A 21,458-nucleotide genomic window follows, 5' to 3' on the forward strand; every position below is an offset into this window, starting at 1 on the left:
ATAGTTACATTTTGTTTTTACTTATGTTTGTAAAAAAAAAATTCACCACTTGGTATACTCTTTCTTTTTAGGACTTAGAAAATAAATGGTCCAATGAATTAAAACAATCAACTGCCATCCAAAAGCAAGAGTATCAGGAATGGGTGATAAAACTTCATCAAGACCTAAAAAACCCCAACAACAGCTCCCTCAGGTATTACCATCTATTGTTCTTATCGGATGAAAGTTCATTGTTAGTAAGAGTTTTTGTGTATTGTAAAATTGAACCTTTTAGTCGTAACTATTTTTAGGTTACCAATAACAGTTCAAGATAATTTTATATTTCTAACACCTTTGGTGTTATCTGGAATTATGTGGATTATTTGAGAGAGGGGTTAATTGGTTGGCTTAAAATAGTGATTTCCCCTCCCTAGAACTTAGCTATAAATCTCTTAAGTGTATATACCTAAATACCCCAACTACTATCTCTTGTTTGTTTTAAATTGGCTTCTGTTCAGTGCAATAAGCATTGGCCAAATACATCTTAAATGCAATGCACTATCTAAGCAGAAAACCAAAGATGATGCCTATGTATGTGGAGCTTATATTCTAGAGAGACAGACCTATAAATAAAATAATGCTGTGTAGAATGATGTGTGCAGTAATAGAAGTGTATACAAGGTAGAAAAGGAGAATAGAGGACTTCTTTAATTCATAACTTGTACGGCACCTGATGACCTAAATGCATTATATTTCTTTTCTTTTTTTTAATAATAAATTTATTTTTTATTGGTGTTCAATTTGCCAACATACAGGATAACACCCAGTGCTCATCCCATCAAGTGCCCCCTCAGTGCCCGTCACCCATTCACCCCCACCTCCCCCCCTCCTCCCCTTCCACCACCCCTAGTTCGTTTCCCAGAGTTAGGACTCTTTATGTTCTGTCTCCCTTTCTGATATTTCCTACCCATTTCCTCTCCCTTCCCTTCTATTCCCTTTTACTATTATTTATATTCCTCAAATGAATGATACCATATAACATTTGTCCTTCTCCTATTGACTTACTTCACTCAGCATAATAACCTCCAGTTCCATCCACGTTGAAGCAAATGGTGGGTATTTGTCATTTCTAATGGCTGAGTAATATTCCATTGTATACATAGACCACAGCTTCTTTATCCATTCATCTGTCAGTGGGCACCAAGGCTCCTTCCACAGTTTGGCTGTTGTGGACATTGCTGCTATAAACATTGGGGTGCAGGTGTCCTGGCGTTTCATTGCATCTGTATCTTTGGGGTAAATCCCCAACAGTGCAATTGCTGGGTCGTAGGGCAGGTATATTTTTAACTGTTTGAGGAACCTCCACACAGTTTTCCAGAGTGGCTGCACCAGTTCACCTTCCCACCAACAGTGTAAGAGGGTTCCCTTTTCTCCGTATCCTCTCCAACATTTGTGGTTTCCTGCCTTGTTAATTTTCCCCATTCTCACTGGTGTGAGGTGGTATCTCATTGTGGGTTTGATTTGTATTTCCCTGATGGCAAGTGATGCAGAGCATTTTCTCATGTGCGTGTTGGCCATGTCTATGTCTTCCTCTGTGAGATTTCTGTTCATGTCTTTTGCCCATTTCATGATTGGATCGTTTGTTTCTTTGGTGTTGACATTATATTTCATATATTGCCCTAGAGCTTGACAGTGCCTATGTTATTTCCTGGTTGTATACTCGTATGTTTGAGAATTTCTTTCTAAAAAAAAAAAAAAAAAAAAAAAAAGAGAGAATTTCTTTCTTTCAAATCTTAAAATATATTCAACTGGAAATGTTCCTAGTATAGTGTAATAATCCTATTCCCAGTATTTGCCTGATATTTGCCCTAAACATTTAGAAATAGCATTTTATTTATATAATGTTGGTCTCCCCTACTAGTCTTGCCTTGAAGTTGAAAGTCATGTCTGTTTTTTTCTACTGTTGTATACTCAGATCCTTGCCAAGGGTCTACCTCTTAATATAAGAAGCACATAAGACCTGCTCAATAGTTATAGGATGGGTGGACCATAGGCAGATGGATGAATTATCACTAAGCTGTTTGTCTGATTTCTATATTACCTCTTACCCAAACATTATAATCTTTCATTTGCCTTATTTTCTCCTAGACAACACCTTAGAAATATTTAAACAATTTTTTATGATTAGAAATGGAATAGGGATCCCTGGGTGGTGCAGCAGTTTAACGCCTGCCTTTGGCCCAGGGCGTGATCCTGGAGACCCGGGATCGAATCCCACGTCGGGCTCCCGGTGCATGGAGCCTGCTTCTCCCTCTGCCTATGTCTCTGCCTCTCTTTCTCTCTCTGTGTCTCTGTGTGACTATCATAAATAAATAAAAATTTTTAAAAAATAAAAAAATAAAAATAAATAAATAAATAAATAAAAAAGAAATGGAATAACATCCTTGATACCAACATATTTGACTATACTCTTCATTTCAAATAAAAATAATAAAAATTTTTTAAAATAATGAATGTAATACAAAGGGGGAAGTGGATAGAAAGATGGGTTGGGAACATCTGTATCCTATAATGTACAATGGTGTTTCTCAAACTGCTGGCTGCAGTCTGTTGGGACCATTCTAGATTCTTTACTTTCCAGTCAGACTTTTAAAAACAGCAATAAAATGAAATGAAATGGAACGGAGTACAGCAGAGTAGAATAAGAAAAAAAATAGAAAAGCACATCATGCATGAAGTTTTCCATAAATAAATGTGTGTATTAAGCCAGAATATAAAGTATATACTGTATGTTGTGATCAGAAATGTGGAGAGTCACACATTTCAGGAAGCTGAGAAAGCCCCTTGTTTAAACATTATCTCTTGCTTTGCTGCTCTAGTTTCCGAAATTCAATCTCTAGAATCAATTCCATTGTATACATATTGGACGTTAGCTGACACTACTTTTACAAATAGTCCTAGGAAAAGAATGTTTTTACTGTGACTTTGTCAGTTTTTCTTTTCTCTTTTTTTGTCATTAATTTTTTAGATTTTAGTTAAATTCAGTTAATTAACATATAATGTATTATTGATTTCTAAGGTAGGGTTTTGCTTTTCTTTTAATAGCAATTTCCTTGGGCAACGGAAACTTATGTTCAACTCAACTCCATATAGAATTCCTATAAGAAGTTGATAAAAGTGGCAATTTATTTTTAGCCATTATTTTTGCTTTTTTAAAACAGCTAATCTGAAACTAATGATGTACCATAAGTTGGCTAATTGACTTTAAATTTTTTAAAAAATTACGATACTAAGAAGAAGAAAAAGTCAGGCCTACTGAAGGGTAAATTATACAAATTAAAATTTATCTCTTTTCAATTTACATTTAGATGAGTTTTGACAAACTTAACTGTCATGAAATCGTCACTACATTCAAGATACGGCATTTCACTTTTCTACCTTTATAACTTACTCCTTTCTTCTTCCCAGCTTATGTCAACCTGCTCTGATTTTTCTGTCCCTGCAGTTTTCATTTTTTTTCAGAATGTCTTTTTTTTTTTTTTTTAAGTTAGGATGATAAATTTTATGTTACATATATTTTACCACAATTTTTTAATCAGAATGTCTTTTAAGTAGAATCAAACTGTTACAAGCAGTTTGTGTTTTACTTTCACTTATCATAATGCTTTTATGACTTATTCATGTTTCATTTATGAATGGTTCTTTTCTTTTTATTGCTCACTAGTATTCTAGAAATTTTATATAAAGTAAGTATTCATGTTATATATTGTTTCATATACATCATATATAAGGAAATATACTGTAAAATAATGAATAAATATGTCTTATGTATATGATGATGTATAGTTCTGTTTTTCTTATAAGATCTTCATTTGGTTTTGGCATCAGGGTAATGGTGGTGTCATAAAATGAGTTGGTGATCTGCTGATGAGCCTGTCAAAGGAATTGATATTTGTGATCATCAATCTGATGTCATGTTTTTATTTCTAGTACTTAAATTTCCTTTCTCTTTTTGCTGAAATTCCATATGTGTCCTTGTGCATTGTTTTCCAATAGATCTTTTAGCATAGTTGTCATCATTATGTGAAAGTCTTTTTCTTTGCAACTCAGTATCTGGGTCATCTCTCAGTCTGTGTCTGTTAATTGCTTTATCTCTTGACAATGAGTTATTTGTTTCTTTTGCTCACGTTTTTGGGGTCTCTCTCTCTCTTTTTTTTTAAAAGATAAATGTTGGAAATTGTGTGTAAGACTAAGATAAATAATACTTATGTCCAGAAATGAACAGGGCCTTAATGTGAAGGTCATGTCAACCTAGTCAGTAGTTGAGCTGAGTTTGGTTTCTGTTCCTTCAGTGATACCACAGGCTTCACTTTCTACTATAGTAAGCTGCTGCCTGGTACTTAGAGTGGGGTTTTGGGTTCTTGAAGATTTTTCCTTGTCATTCTCTTCCATCCTCTGCTTTTAGGAGTCTTGCAGGCCTGTGCCACAGCATGAGGTCTCTCTCGATGCTGTTGTTCTCTCTATGCTGTTTTAACAACAATAGACCATTATTGTTTGTGACTTTGGTGCTAGACTCATAGTTGGGGGTAGGAAACAGGTCTTTGTTGTCTTTTTCAAGCTTCAGTCTTGGGCACTTCCCATATATTTGGGGCTTGGGTTTGGAGCATTCTTAGCATTTCTACCTGTGCCACTGAAAGGTCTCTCTTGTCTCCTGCACTCTTCAGTGTTTCCTTGGAAACACCTGGTGGAGGCCAATGGAAAAGAATTTGCAAGTACATGCAAACTTCCCTTGTGCCTGAGGCTCATAGCTATTCTAAATTTACACGCTAGCCCATGCTTGGCCTTTAAGAGTTCATTAATATTTTAGCGATTTCTTCTTACCTTCTTAAATTACAGCAACTCCTTTCTACCATGCTCTGTCCAAAATGAAAACTATGTCTCCTGTCTGCCCTTGGAGGGGTTTTACACTTTAGAATTGAGTTTACTTGGTTGCCATGTTACCTCAAATTTCAGAAAAGTTATGATTTTATAGATTATCTGACTTTTTCTTATTGTTAGGGTGGGAACAACACTTTCTTGTGGCTTTTCGCATCCTACAATAAGAAAGTTTTATTAATATAAATTTATTTTTATGTTTTAGTTTCCCACATAAACTAATAAAGTTAGTGAATCTAATGTAACCTGTTTGGAATAACCCCAAAAATGTAGTCGAAAATGACTATCATAGACTTAGATCATCTTCATACCATGAAATTTGAATTTACAGTTATACAATCATACAGCACCTATTTGGAAACCTTTTCGGCAAATAAGCAAGAACAGAGTAGAGCAAATAACTAAGAACAGAGTAGGGAAAAAAAAAACAGGGAAAAATTAAAAAAATAGAAGATGTGAATACATCAAAATGAACTTCATCTTTTTTATTATTCCTTTATTTGACTTATTAATTTTAAATTTTTGTTTCTATCACTTCACCTATTTTTTTTTAAAGATTTTACTTATTTATTGATGAGAAACCCAGAGAGAGAGGCAGAGACATAGGCAGAGAGAGAAGCAGGCTCCCTGTAGAGAGCCTGATACGGGATTTGACCCTGGGATCAGGACCTGAGCTGAAGGCAGGTGCTCAACCACTGAGCCACCCAGACGTCCCATACTTCATCTATATTTTTAGTTTTGCCTAGAGCCAGCCTTGATAGAGGATGTATTGTTTTAAATTTGCCATTTTAAAATGTAAATCACTTCATTTAATCATTCTTAGACCACATGAGTTGATATTCTAATAACTAGAAATAATCATGTGCATTACTTACTGTAAGGAAATGAAAGAACAAGTAAGGATTTTTAAGAAATTTTGGTGTAGAAAATGAGTGGGAAATATCAGTGATGGTGACAGAACATGAGACACACCTAACTCTGGGAAATGAATAAGTGGTAGTGGAAGGGGAGGTGAGCAGGGGGTTGGGGTGACTGGGTGACGGGCACTGAGGGGTCACTTGATGGGATGAGCACTGGGTGTTATGCTATTTGTTGGCATATCGAACTCCAATAAAAAATATACATAAAAAAAGAAAAATTTTGGTGTTTATGCTTCTCCCTTGTTACCATAGATTAAGGAGTAGTTTAGGAATAAATTAAGTGGTACTCTCAACTTTCATTTTGTGTCATTGCATTGTAAACCTTCTTTCCTTCAAGAAAAATTCTTGACAAATAGACAAAGCATTTGAATAATTTTATTAATTTCAGTGAGGAAATTAAAGTTCAACCGAGTCAGTTTAGAGAATCTGTAGAAGCAAATGGAAGGATTTATGAGGAGCAGAGAAAGTTGGAAGAAAGTTTTACCATTCACTTAGGTAAGTGAATTCATTTTTTGTAGGCGTAATTTATTGTATCTTGGGAAGCTTTTTTTATGCTGTAAGAGAAAAATCCCTAGCATATGAATACAAGGTACCCTTGTTGTTTTTAATTACAAATTATGTCCTGCTCCCAGCAAGTCAGAAGAATGAAACTGGAGCATTTCTTACACCATATACAAAAATAAATTCAAAATGGATAAAAGACCTACATGTGAGATGGGAAACCATCAAAATCCTAGAGTAGAACATAGGCAGAAACTTTTTTGACTTCAGCCATAGCAACTTCTTACTAGACCTGTCACGAGAGGCAAGAGAAACTTAAGCAAAAATGAACTATTGGAACTTCATCAAGATAAAAAGCTTTTGCACAGTGAAGGAAGCAGCAAAACTAAAATGACAACTGACAGATACAAGTTAGTTAGTATCCCAAATCCATAAAGAACTTATCAAACTTAACACCCAAAAAACAAATAATGCAGTTAAGAAATGGGCAGAAGACATGAATAAGCACTTTTCCAAAGAAGATACCCAGATGGTTTACAGACACATGAAAAGATGATCAACCTCACTCATCATCAGGGAAATACAAATCAAAATCACAATGAGATACCACCTCACACCTGTCATAATGGCTAAAATTAACAACATGAGAAACAACAGGTGTTGGTGAGGATGCCGAGAAAGGTGAACCCTCTTGCACTGTTGGTAGGAATGCAAACTGATGCAGTCACTCTGGAGAACAGTTTGGAGGTTCCTCAAAAAAGTTAAAAATAGAGCTACCCTACAGTGCAGCAATTGTACTACTGAGTATTTACCCAAAGGATACAAAACTACAGATTCAAAGGGGTACATGCACCCCATGTTTATAGTAGCATTATCAACAATAACTAAACTATGGAGAAAGCCCAAATGTCTATCAACCAATGAATGGATAAAGAAGATGTGGTATATATACGTACAGTGGAATATTACTCAGCCCTCAAAAAAAGAAAGCTTGCCATTTGCAACAATGGGGGCAGAGCTAGAGTGTATTACACTAAGTGAAATAAGTCAGGGAAAGACAAATACCATATGATCTCAGTCATATGTGGAATTTTAGAAAGAAAACAGATGAACATATGGAAAGGAGGAAAAGGAAAAAAATAGAGAGGGAAATAAGCCTTACGAGATTCTTAATGATTCTTAATGATAGAGAACAAACTGAGGGTTGATGGAGGGAGGTAGTGGGGGATGGGCTGGTGGGAGATGGGGATTAAGGAGTGTACTTGTGATTTGCACTGGGTGTTGCATGTAAGTGACGAATCACTGAATTCTACTCCAGAAACCAATATTGCACTGTATATTAACTAAAATTTAAAATAAAGAAAAAGTATGTCTTGCTCCTATAGTTTGTTGGCTATACATTTTGTTTTAGCTAATAATAAAAAATAACATTATTTTTAAAAAATAGGTTAAATCTGAATAGTTATTAGAATTGGAAATTGGAAAGCCTATTTCTAATTATTTGTAGCACAGATTTATCTGAATTCTTGCCATAGAGATTTGCATCCTGTTATACTGGATTTTTGCAGCTGTCTGAGTTTCTTTCTGGGACTGTTGCCCACCCCACCCCCCAGGAGCCCAGTTGAAGACCATGCATAATTTGAGATTGCTGAGAGCAGATATGCTGGACTTTTGTAAGCACAAAAGAAATCATCGAAGTGGCGTGAAACTCCATCGACTCCAGACTGCACTATCGCTTTATTCTACGTCTCTCTGTGGCCTCGTTTTGCTAGTAGATAATCGAATCAATTCCTATAGTGGTATTAAAAGAGGTAAGTCAGCATTACCATATTTATTTCATTAAATTTTCATTCTTACAAAGAAAGGGATTACAGGAAAACAAAAATTTTAGTTAGCCCTAGTATCCTAGTAGCCAAGCAACACACATACCTAGCCATGACTATTTTAGATATCTTTCATACTTCAGCATGGGTAAAGTGCTTCAGCATATTTACTTTTTCTTAAAATTCTATTATAAGTAATGCTCTTATAGGATTCTTGCTTCAAGGCATAACAAAAAGAATAATCAAGCTATAAATGTATTCATTTCAGAAGCAGATCCTGGCTCAGTGAATTTTAGTTCATCCCTTTGTCCTTTCTTCCTAGGTATTTTAGATAGCATATTTCTTAAATGTGCTAGGTAAAATTCTGTGTTCCCTCTGTACAACTCACTCTTTATGATTATTTTAAAAATTTTATTGACAGGCGCTGAGGGGGGCACTTGATGGGATGAGCACTGGGTGTTATACTGTATGTTGGCAAATCGAACTCCAATAAAAAATATACAAAAGAGAAAAAAATTTTAAATATATAATGTATATTAAAACGTATAACTTTTTAAGGAAGCTTGAATGGAGTTTATTTCCCATCATAAATATAAGAACTTTCTTGTATTTTTTAGCATTAAGGTAACTATTATTTAAAACGGTTTGGAATTTTTAAAAAAACGGTTTGGAATTATATGAAAATTTCCTTGTCTATTAATTGTTTACTCTTTCAAGTGATTGAGAGATTAGGTTTCTGATTCAAACAAAATCGCTTTCCCCTCATTTAAGACATAATTATTGAAAGGACAAGTATAAGAAATCACACTTATGAATTTTATATTTTATTCCTCCTAGCTGTCATTGTCTATAATACTATTTGATAGTTCACCTCTAGTAGTTTATAAATGTTTTGGGTCCCTTAGATTTTGCCACAGTTTGCCAAGAATGTACTGACTTCCATTTTCCCCGAATTGAGGAGCAACTGGAAGTTGTCCAGCAGGTGGTACTTTATGCTAGAACCCAGCGAAGGAGTAAGTTGAAAGAATCGCATGGTCAGTAAAACTCAAAATTTTCAAAATTTTACTTTTAGTATTTTCTGTCCTTAAGCACTCTAATAACATATGGACCATTACTAAAATACAGAAAGTTGTATTGGTGGAAAAATGGAAGAAAGAAATTAAGAACAAAATTCGAGCTCTCTAGAAACTTGAATTCTGTTCTTAATTTCCTTTTTTGCATGATTTTGTCCAATAACCTTAGCAAAAACTGTTTTTAAATTTAAATTCTATAGTTAAACTTGAAGTATTCAGTGGAAAGTCGGTGGTCTTGTGATACAAATTCTATATCTCTAAAGTGGACATAATTACTACCTCAAAAGGGCAGTGAAGTGATAGAGTAAATGTTAGCATAAAACATACACTTAATGTGCTCCATCTTTCATCCTTCTTAGGTAGCAGGAAGTCAATTATAAATCTTATAAGAATTGATTTTGATTTGATTCAGTTTTCTTTTGAAAAATTACTATGTCCAGGACTATACTATAGCAGCACCACTAGTTTTGATTCCTGCTCTAGGGAAGTGTGGCTTTGCTTTGGCACTGTGTGGTATATGTGACAGAGCCAGGCTGTGTTAGAAAACCATATGGAAATATATCCAAACAGAGGGCCTTTCAGAAAATTCCAGTGTGTCCTCTTATTCTTCTACCATCTTCTTCCTCCATCGCATTCAAACTAGCAGTGATGTGATCAGAAACATCTTAATATTATTCTTAGCAGTGACTAAAAGCATGAAGATTGAGATCATGACAGGTGTGGGAGAAGGAGGAGGATTCTAAGTATATTTATGAGAGATAGAAAGTGTGCAGCAAATGACAGGAAGTTTGCAAACCACATACGGTTAAGGCAATGTGTGTAAATCATGGTATTATTTTGTTCTTGTTCAAGCAACTATTTTGTGGTTTAAGTGAGTCAGGGAAACAAGCAGGTCTATAAAAGACAACTTTCTGAAAGGAACCCACATGTTGTCATAGAAGAGCTCTGTGAAAATACTTTCTCTGTTTTTTCCTTTTCTGTGCATGCCCACGTATGTGTTCTACACATTTACATCCTGATACTCAAGTACCTGTTTATTCTAAGGCATTCCATTATTTTCCTTACTGTGTTTATAACATTAGAATCTCTCTATAATTCACAATAACAAGCCAAAAGCAATTTTGTTTTCTGCGCCATTTTATATACATTTTTAAATGAAAAATCGTCATTTCTTAGTATTATAAGGTATTACAATTACAGCATGGAGAGAGGAATGGACTCTCAACTGTTCTTATTCCTTTAGTAGGGATTTTGTTTGTTCATCCCCCATGTGAATGAAATTAAAGTCCTTATTTATCATTTCTTTTGTTTTCTGTGCTATGATTGGACATTATTTCAGAGCCTATCAGTTGCATAGGTCTGTATGAGAAACAGACTATTACATTCAGTATACATTCTGGCAACACAGAGCCTCCTCTCTCTGCCTTTCTCTCCCTCTATCAATAAAATATGTACATTTACAAGGTACAGTGATATGAATTATTCAAAGTAGTGACTAAGTAAAAATATTAAGTTACTTTGATTTAGAACATTTTTGAAAATATAATTTCCCTTGGTATTTTCTGTTTACGTATTTGAAGTTCTGACAGTTTTCAACTGATATTCTGATGCTGACAGCCATCCCAAAATAGTTTTGTACTTAATTGGAATACATATATACTCTCATAAAGATAGCTGCTTTGAATGCTAATATTCATTCTGCATTTTTGAGTTTTAGTAGAAGATACATCTGAATCTTATAAGAAATCTATTAAAAATAGATGTACATATGTAAAATAATTTGTGTCCAAGTATAATAATATATGGTCAATTGTGATGTATCTTACTTTACCAGTATTTATCCTTCTAAATAATATCATGCCTTCCAGAAAGAAAGAAAGCCTGTTGAATATCTAAAATAAAAAGTTCCCATTTGAAACAAAATCTCACAAATCTGAAATAAATTGTATATGGTGTCAGATAAGAAGTAACAGATTTCAAAATGGGCTGAATATCAAGTGGTTCCTGGTACTACTAACCATTTGCTTGTAATCCTGAACAAGTTATATCAACAACAATGACTCAGAATCTAAAAATAAAGATGGCCACCCTACAACTATCTAACGAAGTTGTTTTATGTGCAGTTAATTTAGTGCACTGAGCCTCCCAGATGAAAAGTAGGGTGATGGCAAGTCAAATGTGGTTAAGACCATAGGGTTTGGAATCTGTATGAGTTCAAGACCTGGTTCTACCACTTACCGTGCATCCTTGGTTAAGTTACTTAACTTATGTAACCCTCTGTTCCCTCATATATACAATCAAGATAGTAATAGTGCCTACCTCATGAGGTTGTCGTTATAGGGGTTTTGTGAAATCCAGTAAGATTATGCATGTAAAACATGTATCAGAATGTCTTGCACCTAGCTATCCTTAGTAAACTTTTTGCTGTTATTGTGATTGTTTAGGGAGCAGTAGAATTAATATGTTTTCATATACTGTTATATTCTTTCATGCTGTATTATCTCATGAATAGATTCTGGAAACCGAAATGGAGGAATTGATGATAAGGCTAAAAATGCTGACAGAAACTACTTAAATATTCTACCTGGTAAGTGGTATTTTATTTGAAATTATGATTTTCTTATAATCACATCCATAGACATCATAGATTTGAAATAGAAGTTCTTATTGTGTACATTATAAAACAGCTTGTCAGTGTATCACTTTGAAACAATATTGTATCTACAGAATATACTTTCATGGATGTTCTGCAATTTAAACCTTTTTTAAATTTTTATTTATTTATTCATGAGAGACACACAGAGAGAGAGGCAGAGACACAGACAGAGGGAGAAGCAGGCTCCATGCAGGGAGCCCGACATGGGATTCGATCCCGGGACTCCAGGATCATGCCCTGAGCCAAAGGCAGTGCTAAACGGCTGAGCCACCCCGGCTGCCCTAAATTTTTATTCTTATACTAGTACTGGACTTTCTAGTTCTATACAAGAAAAAATTGTTCAAACAATTGCATAAATTTGATTCTATTTGCTATTTTAAGTTTCTTCTGTTATACATTGTTTCTTAGTTTCTTAAGTGAAGCAGAAGTCATTCTTATTCTGCAATATAAACAACACTACGGATGGAAACAGTTGAACTTGTAGAAAGAACATGGGTCATATAATTTAGAATCTTTCTTATTTCCGCTTCCCCATAAATGTTCCTGCTTCCCATTTCTTTAATTTCCTTTATTATTTTTTTGATAGATCACTTATCAACTGGAAATTCAGGCTCTTGATCCTCTTCCAGATTGAATTCACTCTGATGATCCTTGGTAATGTTTCTATGACAGGGTATAACAAGGAAGGCATATCTGTACACAGGCATAAAGTCTTTTAAGGTAACTAGTAAAGTTTGCAATTTCTTGAATAACTAGGTTGTTTCCTCTTTCTACCCCAGATCTTCTACATGTAGGTCACATTCCATTTAACGTAAGCAGATAGCATCCCCCTTTCTGGTATTCATCTTGTTGGTCTCAGTCAGTTAGCTTGTGGTCATCAGCTTCCCAACTCCCTCCCACCTTCAGAGAGCCTACCTTCGAGGGTAATGTTAGAGGCAGGATTACATCACCACATGCTGCTTCCTCCACTTTGTGGAACAGGAAACTGTCCTCCTCTCTATCTAAAAATACCTTCATTGAGACAGGATTTATTGTATTCTCTGCACAGATCCATAATTTAAATCATCCATATTTTGTGGCTTTCTTAAAATGTGCCAATCTCATTACCTATTCCGGAGGTACTGATGTGTGGGTTTTGTTTTTTTTTTCAACATACCTCTTTCTTGCTATATTTATTTCCTTTCTTGCTCCTTTTTGGGAAATGCCTATAGGTTGGTATCTCAGTATTACCACCAAATCAGGAGGATATGTCATAGTCCGCATTAGAAAAGGAGTATCAAACTATTTGATTAGATATGCTGACAGCATCTGAATTTCCACGTGTTTAAGGATGCCTACACAGCCAGAAAGTTTACCGGAGATGAACAAAGAACCAAATTACAATTACAAATGCTTTTAAGTTTTCAAGTTGCAAAAGAAAATAGTTTTAAATATATATATATATATATATATATATATATATATATATATATATTTTACCAGTAGGTTTGCTCTATCATTATCTAAGTATTTATGGGTTACATCCTCTAATTCTCACAACTTTGTAAGGAAAGCAGTCAGGCATTATTTTTCCCAATTCTTACATGAAGTACAGAGGATCTATAAATTGGATTGATTTGCCCAAGATCACTCAGCCAATAAGTGCTTAGACCAGATTTTCTCAATACCCAATCTAGTCCTTTTTATGCTACATCACAATATTTTGATTACCACTGCCAACTCTTTGACCCCCATTTCACTACTGGGTAAAATGAGGCCAAGAGACAAGTCATGTAAGGTCAAATAAAGCAGTGCCAATTTGGGGATTAGGAGCACCTGACTCGTTCACTAAGTCATCTGCCTCACCACTGGACCATAGCCCATGTTTAATGCTGCCACTCTCCTCATCTAAATGATCAGCCGGTGTTGAGGAGGCAATACACTTCATTGGGTCCAAAATGATATTGTCTCATACCGTCTGCCAGGTTTCTAATAAGCAGTCTGCATCTTTTATTGCCTTTCAGGGAAATTGTAACTATATTCTTCCACCAGACAATTTTCCTTTTCCTTTTTTTCTTCTAGTCTATTTTGATGTCTCTGTCACTATACTCTAATTTCTTTTTCTGCTTATCTAAATGTTTTATGTTAAGTTTAAAAAAAAATACCTTTGCATTGGGCCTGTTAGTGGCATCCATGGGTACAGTTTACAAATACTGGTAACTACAAACGAGTAAACATTGTGCTAATGTATATCAAGTACTTTTAAGCATATTATTTGTTTATAAGTCAATATAAGTAAAATAATGACTTTGAAGCAAGGGGAAGCAGAATTTGTGAGAGCAGGGGTTAGTGATGGAGGTATAGTTCGTAGAAGAGCAAAGCTTTCCTAAAATTTTCCTATCAGAATTTCCAGGGAGGCATGTGTGTTTGTAAAAACATACTCTTTTTATGTTTGCGTATTTTACATATTTATATCAAGAGAAGCTGCAGAATATAAAGGCTGATGGCTAGGGTGGCTACATAGAAAATGGAGCAATTATAGGAAGCATGGATTTTAAGGCTTGATAAATGCCGCTCTGGCATTCAGTCTCTATGCATTCATTCATCCAGTCATTCAACAAATATGTATTTAGTACCTTCTGTGTACCAGGCACTGTTCTGTGTGCTGGAGAGAGAACACTAAACAAGATAGATGAGATCCCTATAGTTGCTGAGCAGAAACAATGGTCTCTGATAAAAAGCTTTTGCTCAGCAAAGGAAACAGTCAATGAAACTAAAAGGCAACCTATGGAATGGAAGAAGGTATTTGCAAATGTATTATCAGATAAAAGGCTCGTATCTAAAATCTATAAAGAACTTATCAAACTCAACACCCAAACGACAAAAAATCTGGTCAAGAAATGGACGGAAGGGGAGTCCCTGGGTGGCTCATCAGTTTAGGGCCTGCCTTCACAGGGCGTGATCTTGGAATTGAGTCTTGGAATTGAGTTCCGGGTCAGGCTCCCTGCATGGAGCCTGCTTCTCCCTCTGCCTGTGTCTCTGCCTTTCTCTCTCTCTCTCTCTCTCTCTCTCTCTCTCTCTCCCTTTCCTGTGTGTGTCTCTCATGAATAAATAAATAAAATCTTTAAAGAAAAAAAAAGAAATGGACAGAAGATATGAACAGACATTTCTCCAAAGAAGGCATACAAATAACCAACAGACACATGAAAAAATGCTCAACATCACTCGGCATAAGGGAAATACAAATCAAAACCGCAGTGAGATACCACCTCCTGCCTGTCAGAATGGCTAAAATTAACAACTCAGGAAACAACATGTTGGCGAGGCTTTGGAGAAAGGGGAACCCTCATACTGTTGGTGGGAATGCAAGCTGGTGCAGCTACTCTGCAAAACAATATGAAGGTTCCTCAAAAAGTTAAAAATAGAGCAACCTTATGACCCAGCAATTGCATTACTAGGTATTTATCCAAAGGATATAAACATAGTGATCCGAAGGGCACTTACACCCATCTTTACAGCAGCAATGTCCACAATAGCCAAACTATGGAAAGAGCCCAGATGTCCAGCAACAGATAAATGGATAAAGATGTCTTATATATATACAATGGAATACTACTCAGCCATCAGAAAGAATGAAATCTTGCATTTGCAAGATGGTGCTGGAGGGTACTATGCTACGTGAAATAAGTCTGAGAAAGACAAATACCATATAATTCCACTCACAAGTGGAATTTAAGAAACAAAACAGATAAAAGAAAAAAAAGAAACAAAACAGATGAACACAGAAGAAGGGAAGGAAAAATAAAATAAGAAAACAGAGAGGGAGGCAAACCATAAGAGACTCTTAACTATAGGAAATGAACTGAGGGTTGCTGGAGGAAAGTTAGATGGGGAGATAGGGTAACTGGGTGATGGGCATTAAGGACGGTACTTGATGTGATGAGCACTGGACGTTGTATGCAACAGATGAATTACCGACCTCTATCTCTGAAACTAATAATACACTATATGTTAAATAGAATTTAAATTTTTAAAAAAAATTTAAATAATCTCAAAGAATTTCAATTCTGAGAAGAAAATTAGAACAATGTAGAGGACAGTAAGTGAGGGCTGTCCTATATTAGATGGGACAGTTGAGGAAGAGTTCTCTGAAGAGGTGACCTTGGATCATCATTGGTGAAAAGAAGTCAGCCATATAAGAATCTTAGGAGAAAAACTTGGATAAAGCAGCCCTGATTTAGAAACCAGCTCTGTGTGTTTGAAGAACTTTACAAAAGCCTGTGTGACTGGGGCAGAGGAGGGAGTGGGGCAAGAGGACCTCAGACAGATAGGCAGTGTCCTGATCATATAGGCCATGCAAACCGCAGTAAAGAGCTTGGATTGTTTCCTGAATGAAGTATAAGCCTGTTGGACGATTTTAAGTAGCAGAGTGATGTAATCTGATTTATATTGAAATTGTTTTGCCTGCAACTGTGGAAATGGCTTGTAAGTAGGCAAGACTGGGAGCAGAGAGATTAATTAAGAGGCTTTGACAGAAACCTCAGTGGGGATGATAGTAGCATGAGCTAGGGTAATAGCTCAGATTTGAGTTATTTATTGGCAATACTACTGAAAGTAGTTGATGGTGAATTGTAGAGTAAGGAAGAGATAGTGAAATAAAGTAATTAAGGGCAACTTCTATGTTTCTGCCCTGTGCCATTACTAACCGTAGGGAGATTAGATCCACAAATTGAAATGGAGAATACTGATTTAAGGTGTGAGGAAGACAGGTAATGAACCTCATTTTATGTGTTCACTTTGAATTAAGTAGGACATTTGGAGCATTTACATCAAAATAGTGGTGAGTACTCATTTGATTTACTTACCATGTGGTCGTCACTTCATACCAATTTATGAATCTAATGCAGAATTGGCTACTGTCTTTTTTTTTCATAAACTTTCCAAGAATAAAGGAGCAGTGGCTATATTTGCTTCCCGAGGCCAACATAGGTTCCTGATACACCTCTCCTAGTTCAGCTCATTGATTGCCCTAATTATAGTTATTTATAAAGCCTGTTGATGCATGTGATTTATTCATTTGAAAATCATGATTGTATTTGGTGTTCACAGGAGAATTTTACATTACACGGCATTCTAATCTCTCAGAAATACATGTTGCTTTCCACCTTTGTGTGGATGACAACGTGAAATCAGGAAACATCACTGCTCGAGATCCTGCCATTATGGGACTCCGAAATATACTCAAGGTTTGCTGTACCCATGACATCACAACAATAAGCATACCTCTCTTGCTGGTGCATGATATGTCAGAGGTAAGCAGATAAAAGAATATCATAATTTTATAAATATATTAACCATCATATTGTGTAATAACAATAATAATAGTAATCCACTTTACATTTTAAAAGCACCTTTTAAAAAACTAATGGCCTTTTTTATCTCATATCTAGTTAATAGTATTGAGTGACATATGATACAAAACAGTGAATAATCCTTAACCATTTATGTTCAGAGAATTATAGCATTATCCTATAGTAGGAAACTAGAAAATCAAAATTAGCTTTAGCTTTGGATAAGGCATGTGCCCCTACTCCTCCCTCTTCTCTCCCTCTTCCTCCACTTTTGTCTTAAGTGGCATTAGATTTATCTCCACATTCATATTTAGCCTACACCAACATTAAAATTAGTTTAGTTTGCAAAAAAAAAAAAAATTAGTTTGCATTCTCTGAGTATGCATTAATAGGCAATAGAAGGAGATACTAGATAACAGGAGGAAGCCAGCCTCATTTTAACATTCTCTCAAGAATGTTCAAGAATGCTTTTTAGATAATAACAAGTGTTGACCCCTACAGTTAAAATATGGCATAATTGTCCATTCATTATGTACTGTGCTTTGTTTTATATTTGGAAAAAAAAAAGTCTTCCCATGGCTGTTTGCTTTCTCTCCTGTTTTCCTTCTCATCCACATAAAAACTGGTTAGAGGGGATAAGCTGAAGAAATAATACAAAGACCAAAACCTCAACTTCTAATAGTCTAGAGAAACAAAGATGCCTCAAAACAATGGGTGCAGGCAAGTCCTAGGAGAGCTAGTAGTCCAGCCTGGTGATGAAAGACCCATATAAGCAACTTGGTGCCTGCTGGTTTGGAAGTGGCTTTTTTTTTTTTTTAAACAAAATGGCTTAATGAAATTGTGAATGTCGGGAAGTTTGACCACTGATTAGTAAAAGTTATTTCCTGAAATAAAATATATGTATAAATGCTACTTTTTAGAGCAAAACACTTTGTTTCATTAAGAGGCCATTTTAAATGCAATAACCTATGTAAATACACATACAAAATCAATTCCAGATAAGATGAGGTAATTTTAAATGATTTACCACTTACAACCTATTTGTATTTTTATCAGACACAGTATTTCAATTAAGAGAATTCTGGATTATCCTATGAAAGCTGCATCAGACTGCCTAATTTCTTGTTCCATTCACGTATGTAGTCTAAGTCATACCTAATATGGTATCAACAGAGATTGACAAACATGATTTGTTTGGGGTTTTATCAACTGTAGCTTTGTAGAGTTTTAGTTCCATCAGGAATGTTTAGCCATTGTTAAGTTATCATCCCTAACTAGTCCATCTATAAAAGTCTCTGGAGAATAACAATGAAAGTTTGTGTTGAATTCCAGCCACAAGGAAACATCCAAACATTTCTGCAGCTGGACTCCTGGTTAACCAGTTTATAAAAATGGTTATATGTAGGTGGGAAACAACCTCAAAAACAGTATTTCCAAAAGTCACTAAGTTTGGATTTACTTCCAGACATCTGATACTACTAGCATTCCCTCTCCCACAATGTTACAAAAGTTACATGTTTTAAATTGGGACAGCCAGCTGCAGGACATTAAGTTTGTTTCCAAAGTGTCCATTTTAATTCACAAAAGTATATTGAGCCATGATCCTCCCATTTGTTGTATTTAAACATCCATTCAGGTCAAGAAGTTTATTCTACAAACTCAGACAACACTGCACAGGATATAGAGTTAATCTTTGTTTTAGGTTTCATGCAAGAGTCCCAAAGCATTTTCAGGTGTTGTTTACTTCCTCTAACAAACAGAATTTCTAGAATCGGTTACGTTTTAGAGTATACACAGTAATGACAATAATGTCTGAAACAGCCCATATTCTGTGATAGGTGGAGCTAAAGAAATTAATCACAGTTTAAAAAAAAAAAAAAGGAAAGGAAAAAATAATCTATCAATAACCTATCAGCAAGAAGATAGATCCTGATAATCACTAGTTTACCTCTGTAGATGTTTGTGATCTGAAGAAGCCAAGCTAACCTGGTAGATGTGGAATGAACCTGCAAGCCAAGAATCCTGAGTTGCTGATTTCTTTTTACATATTGCTGTTAACTTGTTGAATAATTTGGGACTTAGAGGTTTTCATTATTATAATTGTGGTTGATGATGTTATTTGTTTTTAAATTTTTATTAGAGTTTGATACACAAATAGAAAAGTATACATAAGCATATAGCTCAAATTTTCATACACTTCACACGCATGTAACCAATACCCAGATCATAGAACAGAACACTACCACCACCCCAGAAGCCACCCTCGTGCTCCCTTCCAGCCACAGGAACCACACTCTCTCCATGAGGGTAAATGTATTTTTTCATCTTAGAAAGCTGAAAAAATAGATTATTTAGACTTGTTTTTTGTAGTTTATATAAGTGGGATCATATAGTACATACTCCTGTATCTGGCTTCTTTCACTCAATAATTATGTTGTAAAATTTACCCATATTATTGTCTGTGGATGTAGATTGTTCATTCACATTGTCATATAACTCCATTGTGGCTAGACCACAATTATTTAGCCATTCTACTATTTATGTACATTTGGGTAGTTTCTAGGTTTTGATTATTATGACTTATGTTGCTATGAACATTTCGGTATAGAAATGTTGGCATTTCTGGTAAGTATATACTTAAGGATGGAAATGTTAGGTATCATGATATGCGTACATTTAGCTTTGGTATTTACAATAAAATGGTTTCCCAAAGTGGTTGTACCTAACCCATTGTTTTTGAATGTGAAAAATAAGAAAGCCACACTGTTCCTCACCTTCAGATAATGACTGAGAAACTGATTAATATGAGTATTTCAGGTACCTGAAATACGTCAGAGGCTAAATAGAAAGAATATTCTTTCAGTTTTTCCCATGGGTGCATGAACTCAGGAAATAATTCTGATATCTAATTTTCAAGACATACCAATTAAATCTTAATCACCTCTGCAGTTCAACTTTACCCTTATCAGAAGATTCAAGTTGAGTAGTCAAAGTATGGTAGAAGGTATTGTCTGCAATTATAATCACAATTGACATTTAAAAAAATGTTAATTGCAGTGTAGTTAACATATAGTGTTATTTTAGTTTCAGGTATACAATATAGTCAACACTTCCATACAGCACCCAGTGCTCATCAAGATAAGTGCACTCTTAAATCTCCTTCAGCTAGTTTACCCACACCCCTCCCCTCTATTAACCATCAGTGTGTTCTCTATGGTTAAGAGTCTGTTTCTTGGTTTGTCTCTCTTTTCCTTCCTTTGTTTATTTGTTTCTCAAATTCCACATATGAGTAAAATCTTTCTCTGGTTTATTTCACTTACCATTATACTCTTTACATCCGTCTGTGTTGTTACAAATGGCAAGATTTCATTCTTCTTATGGTTGAATAATATTCCATTGCATATATATATATATATATATATATATATACATACACACCACTTCTTCTTTATCCATTCATCTTATTGATAGACATTTTGGCTGCTTCCGTAGCTTGACTACTGTAAATAATGCTGCAATAAACATAGAATGTATATATCCTTAGAACTCTTGGTTTTGTATTCTTTGAGTAAATACAGTAGTATGATTAGTGGATCATAGGGTAGATCTATTATTAACTTTTTGAGTTTTTCTGGAACAGAAATCATCATTAGGTCAAAGCTAAGGAAATCTGCATAAACTGTGGATTTTTTAATAATAGGGTTTCAATAGCAATTCTTTCTCTCTTTTTTTGGTTACTAATTTGTTTATTGTACTGCATGTAATGGACCCAGTAGAAAGACGAATCATGTATTCAGGGTTTTATAACTGACAGCAAATAGAGAACCTTTAGTGAGATAATGGAAGTTTGACAGTATTTGATTAAGTTCAATAAAGATACACGGGGTACTTGGAAGATAAGATTCTACAGCTTCCTCTCTCTACTAAGGCTTCTAATTCATCTGGTTCCTTAAATGATAGGGGAGGAGCCATTATTATTATTATTATTATTATTATTATTATTTTATTATTTTATTATTTATTATTATTTTATTATAATTATTCCTGACATTATTTGGTTAGAAAACATTTCAAAATGAAGTCATATGATTAAAATATGTTTTCATGCCAGTTGTTAAAATGGAGCCAGTGGGGTGGGGTGGGGGGCTATTTCACTTTACTGTCATCACCAGAACTCCTGTAATGCCACAGTAACTCTACACTGTAGAAAAAAATCCACCATTAGTCTACTATTGCTGTAG

At 35.0% G+C, this 21,458-nt stretch overlaps 1 protein-coding gene across 5 annotated transcripts in view; it reads left to right on the forward strand.

Annotated features, from left to right (window-relative positions):
* Positions 1–21,458, forward strand: part of FERRY3 (FERRY endosomal RAB5 effector complex subunit 3) — a 46,518-nt gene that overhangs the window by 18,434 nt on the left and 6,626 nt on the right. For 3 of the 5 annotated variants that reach the window (XM_072799310.1, XM_072799314.1, XM_072799311.1), the window contains 6 exons: positions 72–193; positions 6,223–6,329; positions 7,949–8,146; positions 9,064–9,192; positions 11,744–11,818; positions 16,976–17,178. In XM_072799310.1, the coding sequence (XP_072655411.1) occupies positions 72–193; positions 6,223–6,329; positions 7,949–8,146; positions 9,064–9,192; positions 11,744–11,818; positions 16,976–17,178 (834 nt within the window). Of the gene's footprint in view, positions 1–71; positions 194–6,222; positions 6,330–7,948; positions 8,147–9,063; positions 9,193–11,743; positions 11,819–16,975; positions 17,179–18,273; positions 18,307–21,458 lie in introns of those variants that run through there. The other 2 variants (XM_072799313.1, XM_072799312.1) reach the window with 2 other exon arrangements.

The sequence above is a fragment of the Canis lupus genome, chromosome 25 (genome assembly GCF_048164855.1).
Source record: "Canis lupus baileyi chromosome 25, mCanLup2.hap1, whole genome shotgun sequence".
Lineage (NCBI taxonomy): Eukaryota > Metazoa > Chordata > Mammalia > Carnivora > Canidae > Canis > Canis lupus.